The sequence below is a fragment of the Lupinus angustifolius genome, chromosome LG06 (assembly GCF_001865875.1).
Source record: "Lupinus angustifolius cultivar Tanjil chromosome LG06, LupAngTanjil_v1.0, whole genome shotgun sequence".
Taxonomy (NCBI): Eukaryota; Viridiplantae; Streptophyta; class Magnoliopsida; order Fabales; family Fabaceae; genus Lupinus; species Lupinus angustifolius.
In genome coordinates this window covers 4,161,086-4,171,584 of record NC_032014.1, presented here as the reverse complement: position 1 = coordinate 4,171,584, position 10,499 = coordinate 4,161,086, and the positions used below count along the sequence as shown (strand labels likewise).

Sequence of the window (10,499 nt, the reverse complement as noted above, 5' to 3'; positions counted from 1 at the left end):
ATAACTACTTACTTCTTTATTAATGAAGAGAATCTTTATTTCAATTGCACCTCCTAATAAAGTGGCCAATGGTTTGTACTTACTACTTAGTAGCTCAACGTGGTTATGACTCGAGAGCAAGGCTGTTAGGATCAGAACTCGAGTGCAGAAAGCTACTATTATTTGTTCTTTGAAATAGTAGCCTTTTAGGATTTTTTTGAGGAAAAATATGTTAAACGTGTAAAGGCATATTTTATATTTTATAAATAAATAAGCTATTTGATGGTTTTAAAAATGACAAGTTAAGTTTTATAATAATCTACCATTTCATTCCTTTAATTGTTTTTTAATTCTAAAATAAAAATAATATTTAATTAAAATTTAGAATATACACCATATTTATTCAAATATTAAGAGTCTGTTGACAAGTTGACATTTGAAGGATATAGTAATATATGAAAGAATTTTTTTTAGAATTTCATTTTAGTTTCTCATCCAAAACTTAACTCAAAATAATTTTTAAGCATACAAAAATGTAACATAATTTAGCATCACTAAGGAAAAGGTATTCAATGAAATGAATGTTCCTTCATTAGGCGTCCAAAAGCATACAGCCGCAAATGAATTTAGAAACATGCATGGTAACATTATGTGCATGCCATCTAAAGTGGTTAATTTATACATAGAATAATCGCCACCTGCAATTTTCCTTTGTTCTTTATGCCGGAAGCTAGGCATGGTTGCCCGTAGCCATGTAGGAATATTATGTGCATGCCATCTAATGTGTATATATCCACAACAGCAGTGAGTGGATATATACACTTATCATTTAACTTCTACTTTGCCTAGCGTATATTAGCTTCTTTCTTTTGATGACATGCTCGTAATCCAAACTTTTGTCCTAAATATACAATCATCTAACACTGTATGCTTATTAAATATGCACACCCTTCACTAAAAGACAAGGTCATTAAGACTTGTTTATTTAAAGCTACAGGTGAAGGTGCCCCCACTTAATAAAACTGCTTAAGCCATGATGTCATTGATTTACTAACTCCTAAAATAGGATGATGATGGATGATGATAGATAAAGCAAAAATAAAGCCTCTTTCATGCCCACACTTCCACCCACACCGTGCTTGATAATCTTACTTCATCATCTCCTTGAATGGGTCCATAATCACATTTTGTTACTTGCAAGTTATGATTGGTTATTCATGCTTAGTTTGCCAACAATACATACTTTAGTATATACAATAGTACTGTCTAGACTCCTTGTACATGAGAATTCTATGTTCAGTCGCTGTCCATAACATCGTTTTAATCGGTACAATAATAGAAGACGTGTGGTTCTATATCATTTTATCATCAAAAATTTATGTGACCTTTTCAAGGAAATGAAATGATAAGTATGAAATTAATATTCTATTTGAGATATTGATTGTAGGGTTGTAACCTTCTATAGCTGGATTATATATATAAGTATTTCATTATACTAATTTGTGGAGAAATTTAAGTTCTATGTTTTTCCAGGCAAACACAATATTTAAGAACATTAAGGAAATAATTTATCCTCGTTATACTGCCACTCAATGTTTTGAAATCTTTAGACTAATATCAAATATTCACTTTTCACAGAGATCCATATGTAATTCACTGTGGCCTAGTTCAGTGTCTACTCTAAGATACATGCATCTAGCATGTGGTTCATTTCTGGTGGGCCTATTTGCTTCTATCCTGTCTCCAATTAATTAAATGTAGGAACACACATAAGGAAAAATTTGAAAATACGGGTATCCACTCATTATATTTGCTTTGTGTTAGATTAGCATGATTACGTAAAGAGAAGAGAATGAAAAGGATGATTACATTCTCTCCATTGTTTGGTTCTGTAACAATTGATAGCAACCACAATAGTTTATAGTATTGAGACTATTCGATGTTCTATATATTTAACATTGCTCCATTTGTACTAATAAAATGTGATATTTTGAGAAAAAATGTTCCACACATTGGTAGTATCGGAAGCACAAATCAACGAATGAAGAAAATATTGCTGTTCTATCAGACAATTGCAGACGTAATACCTATAAAGTATAAGGTCTATGACTTTTATAGTTTTCTTAGTGTGGTGCACAAGGTAAGAAGTATATAATCCGAATATTGTGTAATTATGGAGGTAAACATGTCACATGCCTTAACATTTAACATAAAATATGAATGAATGGTTCCAAATATATCCTTGTCTTCTAAAGAAAAAGATCTAAAGAAGAGATAAATGTTTTTTTGTAAAAAATTATAAAAACAATTACTACACTTGTTTAGGGAGTCATATGGTGGTTGATGGTTAATGTGGAGAAGTTTAAGGAATAAAGTGATGCATGTTATAAGTTTGAGTTTCACCCATAACAAATTATAAGATGGTTTAATGGTTAGGAAAAATGAATTGAGTAAATTAAAAAAAGTTGGGGGTGTGAATATTTGACAATAGAAAAAAATACACTTATTGTTTTCATTTTTACATGCTTTACACTTGTGGAAAACAAATAGTATGAGACACATATAAAGTCACGTGGCTGCTAATACTTTATCTAAAATTAGCAAGCACAGACTTCCAACTATTTTAATTTTGTAGAGGTGTCAGAGTTAAATGCTCCACGTTCATTTCCACTATTCGAAAGATGATGGCAAGTTTTGGCCGTTAAATTTCAGAACAATGGTTGTAACTGGAAGTAGAACCAAAATTTTCAGAGCCTCATATTGGCACATTTACGCGTAAAACCAGCAGGGGCTTCCAAAAAAATCAAATCAGTTTAACATTCACTTGTACATTGCTAATAGGTGCAAATGTTTCCACAATGGATATTGCAAGAAACTATTTCCTGTAATTAACTTCCAATGTATAAATGGCAAATACAGACAGCTAGCTCTGTCTCTATATATCCATCAGATATTCAGATGCAAATGCAGTTGATTTAGGATTGTTACAAAAATCCAGCCCCAAGTACATGGGTAGTTGGGTAATCTAGGACTAGACAGTCACTAATGGAATATAGCTTGGGTCATTATCTATTGCCTACTTTGCCTATAATGATAGTTCATTGATGGCATCTATTTAAATTTGAGTTTTTTATATCCTTCACTAAAAAATTTGATGCTAGTTTTTCTATCCATAATTTCCTTTAGGGAAGGCAATTCTCTTTTAGGCCAGAATTTATCTAGACTCCAACTTGAGTTGGGAAAACAAATATATAATATTTAAACCAAACATCCATTCATATACCCTTTATACTTTTATATTGACTAAAAATATATTCAAAAATGAATATTAATTTAATGCCTTGAAATGCAATTTTTAGCAGGTAAGATGATTAGCTTTATGGTTAGTATGCGAGAATATATGTTAAGGAATGAAGATACTCTTAGTGTACCAGGCTAGACACCACCACTAATATTAGAGTAAAATATTAGTTTGGTTTTCCAAAAATATGATGACCGAGTTAGTTATCCAAAAGAAAATAATTATTAAATTAGTCTTTGGAAATGCAAAATGATTACCATATATAGTACATTTTAATTCATCTCCACTACATAAGTCAAAGAAGATTAATATGATAGTCATTTGCAACCTTTACTAATTATTTGAGTAGGATTTTGTTTTCTAGAGGGTTAACTTTCTCATCATTGTATTTTTTGTGATCATTATACATGTGGACCAGCTTAGAAGTTTTTTCAAGGCACTAACGTCCGACAACTCAGTGAGCAAACTTGAACTCTGAAAGGCTCCTTGATGGAATTGCCTTTCAAATTTGGCAAATGTCTTTATATGTTTAATTCTATCACTCATGTCCAATCCAAGTAGTCATCATTTATAGATACTAGTTAAGATCTCCGTCCAATACACAAGTTTTTAATAAATAAAAATATATAATTGGAAAGCTGATACTGAATTGTAATAATTTTTAAATTTGATTTTGATTTTTAATTTGTGATAATTATTTTAAATGACGCACAAATGCTGCACTAATAAATTCATTGATAAAAGTTTTTTGAGAATATAACATAATGTATGTGATTAAAAAGGTTAATACATATAGAGATAAAATTAAGAAAGATATTCAATTTATTGTTACTTTTATGCTTCTTGACGCAAAATTTGATTTGGTTTATATTTTATTGCAATAAATTGACATTAACACTTAGTATCATTTTATTTTATTTTAAAAGTTGGATGAAAGCTTGTTATTTAGCTTATTTTTATTCAAATTAAAAATCAAATACTTTTACATATTGCCAAACTTTTATTAAAATTTCAATTTTTAAAGTTTGTTATTTTCCCAGTAGTGGAAAATTTGACTATTTTAGTTTGCATTTTATTCTGATTGGAATTTATTTATTTTTAAAAAAGTAATCTTTTTAGAGTACGTAGACATTTATACACCATTAGTATATTATCTATGGATAAAGATCACATGTCCCCACTATTGTCTCACTTTGAGTCTCCACCCAATTTGAAAGTCTCATTTAATTAAAAATAAAAATCATAAAGACAAAAATTAATATTTTTATATTATTTGTGAAACTTGAGTGATGAAGGACACGAAGACATGAATTTCTTAGGACATATGATCTTTATATATCATCTACTACTCATTTGTATTATTTATATTTAAAAGTCAAGTCAATTATGATAAACTATAAATTATAAATAATGTAATGACTATATGAAAAATATAAGTAGATATATCTTTTTCCCAACTTTTTATTATATATCCATTAAACTTTTATTTAATATTAGAATAGGCATTTATGCCACTTTCTAACAAAAAATTATCATTCATCAATTCAAGTTTCATTTGAATAAGTTGAATGCTTTAAATGTTATACTATTATCATTTTGGTTAGAATTAATGAAATTGTCAATTGCTTATATTTATCAACTGTCATCATGTTACGTTTTTAATGAGTATATAATCCATCTGGCACTCTCCACATGAAGTGTTGGGTTAAGATCAAATGATATATCAAATAATTATCTAATTGGTTGATAAAACAGAGTTGATTTGAAGTCACAAATGTTTAAAAGATGGTTGATTTGAAGTGTGGTTCACCATAACTTTTAGATATTTCCGATGTTAATAGGTGTGAATGTGTGACTCTTAATATATTGAGTTAACAACGATGTGTTATACAATATAAATTTTTTGTATACTCTCTAGCATTAGCAATATTTACGTTTTCATTTAACTTATGCAATTGTAAGACTATTTGTAATGGGAAATTAGTAGCAAAAAAAGTTGAAAATCGAATAAAATGGCCCTGCCAAAATTGAAATGCGGTTATCATTAATGCCTCCCATCCAAATTCATACACCTACCCATACCACTAGAAGCACGATATGGGAATCAATAACCTAGTGGTGCGTCTGACATTCATGCAGAGTTGGTGCCAATTCCCATGCTTACTTGTCAGTTGGGCCGTACAATTCATATGCTTTGCTCTAAAATTTAGTGCCAATTCACTTCTTGAAGTTTGTAAGCACCTAGTGCGGTGCAAGGCTTTCAGAATTGTTCGGTCACCAATCATGGTTCGTGACACAACTACAACAAATCGTAGTTCACAGAGTAGTAACTTTTCTACATTTTTTAGTGCAAAACTAACATCTGAAAATTGGAATTCCTTATTCGTGTGATGTGTGATTCTTATTTAGTTTTTGGTCACACGTGTTATTAGCATGTTGACACTCAAGTAATGATTCTCATGTGTTCACGTTTACTTGAAGCCCATTATAGTATTTGGTGTTGAATGTTGAAGCCCATCTTAGAATTAAATTTAGGATATTTATTTTTTACCCCAAACTTTTAATTTTCTACCTCATAAATTTTTAAAATAGAAAAAAATATATACACAGACAGTTTAAGAGTTTTATATAATATATACTATAAATATAATACAAATAAATGATATCCGCACATATTGCTATGTATAAATTTGTAAAGCCTTAACTTCATCTTTTCAACCCACACCATACTGACTTCATCTTCCCTATCGTTCAAACCAACCAGTTTCAACATTAAACTCCATTCAAGTTCGTTTCAAACCATCTTCGTTCTTCACCACCCATCTTTGCATTTTTTTGCCCTGTCAAAGCAATTGTTGTAATTGAAACTTTTCATTATCATACTGTGATTTAGAATGCAACTACTTACATTTATGCAGGAGCTATAATATTTACTTTTTAGAAGATAATAGCGTTTCCTGTAGTCGTTAATTTGCATAACTTTAGAGTGGACGGGTCACAAAACATGTTTTAGTGGAGCATTTTTTCAAGATGGTCATGATTTAATTTTTATGGTTCCACTAATAAATTTTCAAGGACTAGATCGAAATGCGATATGCTTTTCATGATGCTCGTGATTAACCAAGTCGTCGGTAATGCATAATGGGTCGAAATGCTCAGAATATAATAATTCGTTTGCATGATCTTTTAGTTCCCTGTTTCCCAAGAATTATTTTAGGAATATTATTTGAAAGTGGACAAGTATCAATCCGACACGTATGTTAAAAAACTTAAAATGCTATTTTTTATTATAAAAAATTGATATCCAATATTGGTCAGATGGAATGAAAATAAAGAAAAAATAGCATTCCAATTTATGTTCGCCAGAATGTACAAAATTATATTCGGGTTCACGATTATCAGAAGAAACGGAAATGAGAAAGAAAGAAAAAACAAATTTAGCATATGATGAAGAAAAATAGTGATGGGATTAAATAAAGCTAGTGGTATTTTGGGAATTTAAAAAAAACAATATGGTTCAAATTAAAAATTAAAAATCAAGGATCCACATGTAACTGAAGGCCTTACGAGTGTACGGGATTTGTAACTCGTATTTGAGCCCAAACGACTCATGGAATTAGGTTAACCTACTCCATTATTACATGATCCACTGGTCACGTTCTTCGGGGTTTTCTTCAACGTACTATCAGATACTACTAAGATAGTTCGGTTAAAAATTTGAAAATCTGTAGCTTTGTCAAAATACTATCCATTAGTCAAGTGATGTAAAATCGATTGGATCCTCAAGATCGAAAGTATAATTTATGAGAGCCATACTTGTTGGAGAGGTAGTCACGAACATGAAAAGATTAATTTCTTACCAAAAAAGTGAAGATATACTTGGTCGAATAAAAAAAATTACTATCCAAAACCAAATTCTTCTTTCGAGAAGAAGTGCATTACAATTTAGTTGCACAATTTCTCTCTATTTTAAATGTTTTTAGCCAGATAATCGCATACACACCAATTCTGTAGCGCGTTAATAATTTGCTACTTTCCCTCGATATTCTGTCAAGAAAATTAAGATGTATTTGATGCTGGTGATAAAGAATGAGATAATAATTAAGATGATGTATTCTTTCTTTGGTTTCACTGAATCTCAAATGTTCAATAACAAATATCATATTAATTAGACCTTTTTCCCTTCATATGAAGAGTCAGGCACCTCTACATAATAGAGAGGGAAATGCAGTTTTTTCCTTTAATTTTAAGAGTAAATTTGTCTTATCATAATCAACATAAGAATATATGGGTAATAGTACATCACATTTTCTATGTTTTTTAACAACACTTACCTCTCCATTACTGGATAGGAGTCTCATTCTCATGAGTTCCTCACTATTTTTTAAAATGGATTGAAGGTGGTATAAATCTACTAATGTAGTGCTAATAAAGAAACTACTAAACACTCGAATGGGTACTAGGGGGGAAATATATTTGGATAACGTGCTTCTTTTCAAATCACAAAATATTGTTTTTCTCACTATTATACGGAAAATAAAACAAAGCTCATCAATACACAACGGAAAATGTTTTTCTTATTTAAAAAAATTTAAATACATCATATAGGAAGTTGAAAAACAAAAATAGAAAAAATATTTATACATTAACCGCGCTAATTATTTAGCCTTAAATAACACTTATACAAATTAATATTACATTCATTATGTGATTCCCATTGGACCCGGTACTAGACAAAGCATACGACAACAAAGTATCAGTAACGAGAATCAAGGCATCAGCTTTCGGTGGTTACCAAAAATCACGCGGAGCTCAAGAAACCTTTGTTCCATAAAAAAGAACAAACACCTTTTGTTCTGATAAAACAAAGTGAAATAGACGAAATCATACAAGGACTTTTTCCTCTCTCGATACAAATCCTAATAATTATAATAAAGAAAGACAAAGTAACCCAATTTCACAACCACTGTTAAGTACCTAACTTTACTATTACTACTAGTACATCAAACACATTATTGGCATGTCACCTCAAGTATAGCCTTGTTTGTATTTGCGAAATAGATCCTCAGTTTTGGCATTCCTAAAGGCACAGCACCCTATTATATATACTGCTATTAGAACAATAACAGTGATGATTAATATCACATTAGCTCTTTTCCACTCCTTTCTAAGATTTGCCAATAAGCCAGCTTTGCATGAGTCACAAGCGTAGCAAAGTTGGGTTTGGTCGTTGTTCCATTGTAGGCAATCCATATCTTCTGCTATGTTGATGGGACTAATCCAATAGGTTGGATTCACAAATGTGTACCCACATTGTGTTGGGGGCTTGCAGCACCCTGACTACAGGTTTGAATGAAAGATAGCACAAAGGAATAAAGAGAAACAATATCAGTAAATGTTGGATAAGAAAACGGGTAGGATAACAATTTATTTAAGAATCTAGGCTAGTTAACTCTCTTAACTTTGCAATCTCTATCTTTTCTTTAGTTTCATTAACAAAATGGAACATTAATACTTGTATTTTATACTCTTACGCACTTGTTAAATATTCTGTCCTTCTGAGCACATCTTTTCAAGGTTGAAAAAACAGCCCTCGCCTATGGTGCTCAAACAAACGAACAATTCCACACCTTTTTTTTTAATCTTTCACAAGGGTATATCCTACATAAATTCTTATGATACTAATTACTAATTATTGATGTATTGCTGTGACTAGGATCTTATCCCTTCAACAATTGCTATATCTCTGGAGTTTGCACTTTGGTTCAGTATATGAAACCCTTTTATCATGTTATTTTTTAGTCCTCAGCAGGCATATGTACCCCTCCCACAAGTTTACTTTTAGAAATCTAAACTTGGCATTTGCCTAACTACTAAATCAAAGTCTTGTTGGTTTATCATGGGACTAAAATCTGAGAATAATTTTCACATTGAACAAGAATGTGTTCTAGTTAAAGGCCAATGTCAAACAATGAACACTAAGAAATTAAAACATTGTAAACTTCAAAAGCTTCGGTTGTATGTTTTTCTTCAGAAGCTAAAGAAGTGTGTAAAAATGTAAATCTAAAAAGACAATGACATAATGTTGGATGTTAAGACAACTATTTCAAAATGTTCCTTCATATTTTTTCAATTTTCTTATTCTCCACCCAAAAGAAACAGAGACTAAAACCACAAGTGAACTCAAAGTTGAACCGGAGCAATGAGATAACAAAATTGATATGTAAACTATAGCCAGAGAAAAACCTAAAAAGAAATTGACAGAGTAGTTTTACCTGCATAGGAGTTAGATGTGCATTAAAAAAGTCCTGAGCCATTCTGAAACTTTGGTTTAACTCAGCACACATATTTGTTTGGCTAAGACAGCTTCTAATACCATCCCACTTGAAAGAACTTCTAACCCTCCGACGAAGAAAGCCAGAGAAGTCATCCATATGATATTCCAAGTAAGCACGGTTAGGTTCTATGGTTCCATGGCCTCTAATGGTGACCATATACACAAAAACCACCAAACAAACCAACAGTATGATAAGCACTAGCATGGCAATGAGGTAAAATATGAGGAGGCATTGGATTCTCCAAAAGGCCCCAATGAAACCTGCCAGAGCTACAATCAAGATCAGAACCCCTAAGATGATTAGAGGCCATTGTAGAAACTTGACACATGAATCAGCGGCACCATTTGTTAGCCAGATTCCAGCACCTATGATTGGGATTGAGACGAGCACAGCAATGAAGTTTATGGCTCCTATGACATTGTTGCTGAGTGCCATCTTGATGGGAGAGAACTAAGAGGACTTGATTGAGAAATGTTTCAGGGTTTTCTTGGTTCTTGCGTAGGCTAAATGGATGAGAAATAAAGTGGTGTGTTTTCTTTGAAATAAAATATAACATATCTCTCCCAAAAAAAATTATATATCTATGTTTTAAGCAATAATATTTCACTAAATAATATAAAATATTAATTTTTATTTTATTTAAGTAAAACTTTTTAATTAATCAGATAGGAAATGAGGACATGGTTAGCTGATGTATGTTCAAAAGATAGAATGGTCTTCGTGATGATACCCCACATGTATTAATTTGTCTCTTTACCCTGGATCCCTCAAAATCTAAAACCATGTAAAGATAACATTATAATTTAATATAAACTTTAGGACATATTTTGATCTTTTGGTCACGTTACTTTGAACTAGCTTTTTGAAAAAGAATACCATGG

At 31.1% G+C, this 10,499-nt stretch overlaps 1 protein-coding gene across 1 annotated transcript; it reads right to left on the bottom strand.

Moving 5' to 3' along the window:
• LOC109349095 (protein TORNADO 2-like) lies at nucleotides 8,072–10,164 on the bottom strand. Its single transcript, XM_019589761.1, has 2 exons — nucleotides 9,556–10,164; nucleotides 8,072–8,620 (listed from the first exon to the last, which is right to left on the bottom strand). Exons 1-2 carry the CDS (start codon nucleotides 10,051–10,053, stop codon nucleotides 8,309–8,311), a joined length of 810 nt encoding a protein of 269 aa, XP_019445306.1. The 5' UTR covers nucleotides 10,054–10,164; the 3' UTR covers nucleotides 8,072–8,308.

What these genes read in the sequence shown, in the direction of transcription:
- LOC109349095 (XM_019589761.1), bottom strand. Translation starts at nt 10,053, where the DNA reads ATGGCACTCAGCAACAATGTCATAGGAGCCATAAACTTCATTGCTGTG. An exon ending in CACATCTAACTCCTATGCAG is followed by an intron (nt 8,621 to 9,555) that starts GTAAAACTACTC and finishes TCAAACCTGTAG; the next exon opens with TCAGGGTGCTGCAAGCCCCC.